We start from the raw sequence: 6,910 nt of genomic DNA, 5'->3' as shown, positions 1-6,910 counted from the left end.
TATTCTTTTGCACCCAACTTCACATTTAAGCCGTATAATTTTTATATGCTTTGAGAGCTCATATAGCAAGGCTTGTGTGTGAAAAATTCCAATTAATTCTACGCAGTAGTTTTTGGTTGGTGCCCTTCTAAATATGGAGAGCGATAAGCAGCATTTTCGACATATCTTACTGTTTTACTACAGAAAGGTAAACAAATAAAACACAAATAAAAGTTCAAAACTGTTTATTTATTTAATCGAGAAAATTGGGAATTATCGTGATCGTCAGTAGCACCTTTAATAATTACGTTGTGTGTGTATTGTAGTTGCGAAGGGGTCGAGTGGCGTAGAGGAAGTTTGCTATTGAAACACCTGTTTTTCTTTTATTACTATATATTGTCATGTTCGTGGGTTTAACAAAATTAACTTCTAAGACTGATAACGACAAAAAGTATTTATTTACACTACTGTTGATATATCACTATTCACTCGTAAGTACCATTTTGCTATGACACTTCATGCAATTTTTAATTTTATTTTTTGTTAACGACTCTGTAATAAATTTGAATATTAATACGCAATTTCATTGTTGGTAATGTTTACCATCAAAAAACGCGTTTACACTTCTAGAAAGATTAACTAATTTCTGTAAAATACTATTCCAATATTAGTTTTCATTAGTCGCTTACGCTTTATCTTTTTCATTGCTTTTTAAGATAAATATTAGGCAATGAAGAAGAAATAATATATTTTTACGTTAACTTATTAAGGGTACATATTTTTTGTTGTACTATTCTTTCGACTTTATTTATTACACTTAATTTTTTAACAATTTCATTTCCTTTAGTTTTGTAACTTACAACTTTTACTTTCATGTTAATTTTTTTGAAGTTATGACAATTTAAGAAATTTTTAATTTTATTAAAGAGAAGTGTGTTCAAATAAAATATGTTTGCATTATTATTATTCTATTCATATTACTTAGTAAAAAAGTCGGTTATTCTTTTTATAATTCTGCATGAGTGTTTTGAATTAAAAAATTAATATGTTATAACTATTAGCTCTCGATAGTAGTCTAAGAAAAGTGAAAGACTTATGGAGGGCCTAACCGCTTTTACAAAACCAAAGGCATCCTATTTAAGAGGCTTATATCTCCAAGAAAAGGGCGCAAACGTCAAACAGACGTACTTAAAGAGCGTAAGCGACATATTTTAAAATAGAAATGGATTTTACGTAAAATTTGTCTTTTAATGAACAAACCGGTATTTTTTATCATAGATCACTTCATTTCACAGAAAGCAGTTAAAAAGATACTATTAAAACAAATTAACAGTTTTCACCTTCTCCTGATAAAGTTGGAGAATGTCGCTTATGCCTTTTTGTCGTGACGCCATCGATATATANCAAGGCCGAGAGAAGAAATGGGAAGTTCTGTGACTTTTGGATTACTTCAGTACTATGAAACAATCGCAATAATCCTATAAATGATCCCTGAATATAAAAAAAGAAATACGTAAAAACAAAAATATATTATGTAGTTGTTTCTAGGGTGCAGTAATTCAACATGTATAAGAAGTAACACTTCAAATGTCTGAAGATGGTTGAATAAACCGAAACGTTACAAATAACATAAAGTTGTTTAAATATTTGACCGCCACCCTGAAAAAAACTATATAATTTAAAAGCAACGGTCAGGAATCTAAATTGAATTTATTTTGAATACATTAAATACATTGTAGTTGCTTTTTTGTGCAATGTACATTGGATTTTGGATTAATTTTTTAATGTAGATGCGTGACATTCCATTTCATCAACAAGTTAGATTTGAAATCACTGATGCACAATCGAATAGCTGTCATTAAGTGATCATCAGTTAAAGAACTCCTCAATTGCGATTTGATGTTTTACATTTGAGAAAACGTTGCTCCACATAGATAAGTAGAGCCAAAAAATGTAAATATATTTATTGTCACCGATCTCAATCATGCAGGTAATAAATTCCAAAAATGCTTTTTCAGAATTGTATCTAATTGTATTGTTATTAACTCTAGATGCGAAGAAGTCAATTGAAAAGTATAAGTTAAATTTGATGAAATATCGTCATCAAATTCTTCGAAAGGAAATGAAATAAATTCAAAAATCAGTTGAAGATTATTGATAATTGCAAATCGTCTATCAAACTCTTGATTTAAAATTTTTGGTACACATTTTGGATTAAAAGATTTGAAATTAACCTAGTAAGTTATTTAAAATGTCTACGATCGACTGTCCAACTGTTCGCGATGGATCGATCGACCGTTTTCCACCCCTGCTCTATATAATGTAAAATGAGATAGAATGAACGCACAACCTGTTTGACGGCCATCAGATAACAAGTTGAATCATGCACCAATCTTTTTTATGTCATTTCTAACCCTTTGGAAAGTAGACATTCTACCAAAGTACTTAATAAAAATCTTCTACATAAAATTATCATATTAACCTGGACGCCCCACATCTTAGCCACTCGGAACAAGGTCATGGGTGCATTCATCACACTCAAGCCTTTCTTCTCCATCTATCAGCATACAAAAATCCGTGCGTTTGACGCAATGATCAGGAGCATTTACACCTATGCCATTCCCGTCTGGGGTTGAGCCCTTCCCCACTGCCTGAAACTTCTGCAAGGCAACTACATGCGGATCCTTCGTTCCGCACTAAACTACTCCTAGTTCATCAGAAACACTCAAATTCTAAAAGAAACCGGTTTATCTTCTCTTCCTGAGGCTGCAATCTCATTCGCGGCAAATCTCCAGCCTCAGTGTCAAACTCCACCATTTCGACACTCTCCAACTTCGCCCCGAAACCAAATGACCTGTCACCTTCTACAATGAGCCACTCACTTTCGCTCACTTTTAGCTTCGCTTTTTAGCGCGAGTGTCCACCCATCACCTCAGAGGTGGACCACATACTTCAAAGGTTTCTATCCCCTAATACTCCACCCAAACTCAACCTTTTTCCCAACTCAATCCTTTTCCCTATACCAATCTTTCTATTTCCTTGCCGGGGATGAGCAACCTTCAGGTTTATCTTCCTACTCGAGGAGGGGTTTTAATCGGTAAAAATCCGACACACCTCCCCTCAGGATATGTCTTTTGAGTATTCCCCTGTTCGAGAATAATCTAAACAAACAAAAAGCCAGGTTCATACATCCCCTTCTGGCGACGAGTTCCCCGCTAAAGTACAACGTACAAAATGCCATTGTGCAGCCACAGTTGAAATATATTCTGCATCTATGTTAGAATCAAAGTCTGCCAACGTAGGTATGTCTGGAGCATGGCGTTGTACGGGTACAAAACGATGACGGTGGGTGCGGAGGAAAAGGTTAGAAGAATTCGAAATGTGGTGTTACAGGCGAATGATAAGGATACTGTAGATAGAAAAGGTTAGAAATGAGGAAGTATTAGAAAGAGTAGGAGAACAGAGCGCTATGGAGGTAAATAAGAAGTAGGCGAGACAGGTTCGTAAGACACCTTCTCAAGCATGAAGGGCTAGTTAGAGATATCAGAAGCAAAAACGGAACTAAAAGAAGCAGAGGTAGACCAAGCTTAGATTACTGTTCAAAGATAGTCAAAGATGAGGAAAATTTCAGTTTTAGGGAAATGCGAAGATTAGCTCAGGATAGGAAACAATGCAGGTGCGTGTCAAATCAGCCTTAGGAGTGACGACCTTACGATAACAATAATGAATAGTGTATCACCAACAAAGTTACCAAGACTAAAAATGTTCATTTTATTTTATTGATGATTTTGACTGAAGTGGATATGTCATCAATAACATTATTCTTGTCTGGTATGTAACACATGATAACATTAAATCTTATATTCTTTAGTGTTGTATTCTTTTAGTAATTCTATTTTTTGGTTGCGAAGCAAATCATCGATAACGCCCTTTACACGAATAATTTTAATTTGTTCATTCATGAAGATCTGGACTTCGTGAATGCGAATTTTAGGTTTGAATTTTTGAACCTTGGTATCATTATTTAGCGTTTGAGACAGGTCGATACTCTGATATTTTAAATCGTTATTTACTTAGATTGTCAGTCAATGGATGCTGTACTCTTCTGTGTATCATTCTCATTACCGAATTCTTACATGCCTTGCACCATTAAGCATACCACTTTTCCTGCTTCATAATTGCAATCTTATCTTCAGATGCATTTATTTCTGTATAGTTTAGTAACTCTAGAGACTTTAATGCATAGTTGTCGTGAAATATTCCTTGGCAAATGAAAGGAAATACAATGTTACACAATTTAGACGACATTATTAAAATACAACACTTCAGATAAGTATACCACAAACGATATAACCGTCAGGCAACACAGTTCACTCTTAACTCTGAAACTAATTACTTAAAGCAATTCGCCTCTAAACTGAAGAATCTTTATGCGATAAACAATAAAACGAAATGATACGAAAAAATTAACATCGTTATCATTTAGCATTTCCTTTTCAAAAAGAGTAAATGGTTTCATACCTGCTTCTTTACCTCCTTTTACACAAATCCCAAAACCATGGGTACCGTCTGGAGGATCTCTAATCATCGTAACGGTTCGAGTAACTAATTCATGAACGTTAGAAGGGGGACGATAGTGTATGGTAGATGCGGGACTACTAGCTGGACTTCGTCTGATAGGCCGTTCAGAATTTAATTTTGAATTCGATTGACTGTGAGTCCCAAACATTCGCAGCACTTGTTCAGGAGAGATCGGGCGTTTCTTGTTGCTCGAAGTATTACGATCGAAAGCTGGATTCGAACCCAAGTATGTTCCTGCAAAAATTAAAAAAAATCATTTAAAACCAGTAACAACGTCAACAATTTCATTATTTGGAAGTCATACATTGACTGAATAATTTTTGACTTGATTCAGCAATAACAATTTATGAATACTGATCAATTGACTTACAATTATATCTACAGGTGAGACAAGATGTACTTTTGACACTACAAATATGGTTTAACACGTAAATGAGTTCTCCAAAACGTCTGTGGAACAAAAAATGGATTTTTTGAACGATACGGATTTATTGAAATCAAGAAAAACACTAAAATGAAAATCCTTGATACGTATTATTTCTCAAGAAATAGAGTTTCCGGGATGCAATTCATTTAGCCGACAATTAGATCTCAGTAAACAGGGTGTTTCTGAAATAAGTAGCAAGCTTACAAGAAGCAATAGAACACCATAAAACAAAAACATTAAATAAATGTTTTCGAGAAAAACCTATTTGAAAGTTTACGTATCTGCATTTTGGAGATACAATTGTTGTACAGTGTTTGAATCCACATTTTCGTTGTTTTTCCAAAGTTTTTTATTTGTTCGCATAACATGCTGTCTACTCTCGCGGCTTTCCTTTTTTTGCCATTTTGATTGCCTTCCTAACTTCGTCATAGGTAATCTGTGTGGGGATTATCCTTCCTCTCGATTTAACTCTGTTGTCAGTTTTCCCATTGATGGTTTGCTATGACGCTCGGCATTTCACCTCTCTGAGTACGTTTACCATTATTTCTTCAGGAGAAGTCACACCCTCCCACTGTCTTTTCTGAAGTTGAGGGTTTCAAGGAGATTCTGCCAGTTAATTCTCCTATCTTTTGCGGTCTCTTCCGCGATATCAAAGCCTATTTCTATTGTGTTATTGTCGAACTTATTGGTGTAGTCTTGATATTTCGAATCAAGCTCCTTCTTCATACCCGGGATGTATACCTTTCGTGCCCCTCGTGAGATTTAAATTCCTGAGATCTCCTTAACCACTGCCACAAAAATATCATATTCCTCCAGTTCCGAAGGGACGCGACTTACTCTGTTGTCAAGCGCTTCCCTGAACCCCTTCCAGTCAGATTTTTTGAAGTTACAACGAAACCTTTCCTCCATCTACAACTGTTGAAGGAAACCGGTAGCTTTGAGTCATGCATCAGGTTTAGGTCGTTTCTTTCCGCTCAGTCCTCCACCGTTGCCGTTTGGATCAGTTTCCCTTCTTATGAAGCAGTTTTCCAGTTCGATGATGAGCACTTCGATGTCCGTCCCATTTATCTGCGTTGCACTAAAAAGCTGAATATTCTGAGCGACCAGGATTGCGCTGCTGTTTCCCATAGGGTCTTTCGACTACTACCTTCATTCCAGCTATTTTGCGTCCGCGGAGTTATTTAGTTAATTTTTATTTTATTGGTCGATTAAACATTATTATGTGTAGTAACGTAGTAGTGTGACCAGTCCGCCCCGGGTCGGATACGAACTCGTCAAAACTAGTGCGGGGTAGATATAAACAAATAAGAAGCAAATAAACTTTCAAATGGACAGTAATCGTCAATAGTGGTAGGATGTTTTATACATACTTACTTAGAAATACATGCTAACAAGGAAAGCACATTATACCTTAACAATTCATTTTAAATAATATTAAATTGTATGTCAAGTCAAGGAGACCAAGTGTTTATAACCACACTTGCTGTAAGCCCATGTACTACCTTTGGTAGCACATGATAAAGTACCTGTTGTCTGAATTTAGTCATTTACCTATAACAGATCACGAGCGTAGAGTAATAGCTTGTTTGTATATCGATGGCGTCACGACAAAAACGCGTAAGCGCCAAAAAATGAAAAACAAGGTTTTAATGTCAATTTAAGTAAATTAACTCAGCTAATCATCTAATATAACGCCTGCAAGCGACAAAAATTTCCTTCGTCAGTAAATTGAGCTAAAATTTTTGTAAGCGACAATTTCATTCTAAGAAAAATCGAGGTTAAACAGCATTAAGCACCACGCTTTCATACAGAGAGGTTAGCCTTACGCTCATTGTCGAGACGTCGAAAAATTTTAAAAAAGTAAGTTTCATTACAATTTTTCTTTATTAATTATTGTTATAGCAAGCTGTCGATATTAGTTTT

At 35.2% G+C, this 6,910-nt stretch overlaps 1 protein-coding gene across 1 annotated transcript in view; it reads right to left on the bottom strand.

Moving 5' to 3' along the window:
• LOC108733858 overlaps positions 1-6,910 on the bottom strand; it is a 217,665-nt gene that overhangs the window by 178,792 nt on the left and 31,963 nt on the right. Inside the window, exon 3 of the mRNA XM_025973485.1 lies at positions 4,501-4,794. Coding sequence (XP_025829270.1) covers positions 4,501-4,794 — 294 coding nt within the window. The remainder of the gene's footprint in view (positions 1-4,500; positions 4,795-6,910) is intronic.

Source organism: Agrilus planipennis, unplaced genomic scaffold (genome assembly GCF_000699045.2).
Source record: "Agrilus planipennis isolate EAB-ADULT unplaced genomic scaffold, Apla_2.0 scaffold85, whole genome shotgun sequence".
In the NCBI taxonomy this organism is placed as follows: domain Eukaryota; kingdom Metazoa; phylum Arthropoda; class Insecta; order Coleoptera; family Buprestidae; genus Agrilus; species Agrilus planipennis.
This window is presented reverse-complemented; position numbering and strand designations above follow the sequence as displayed.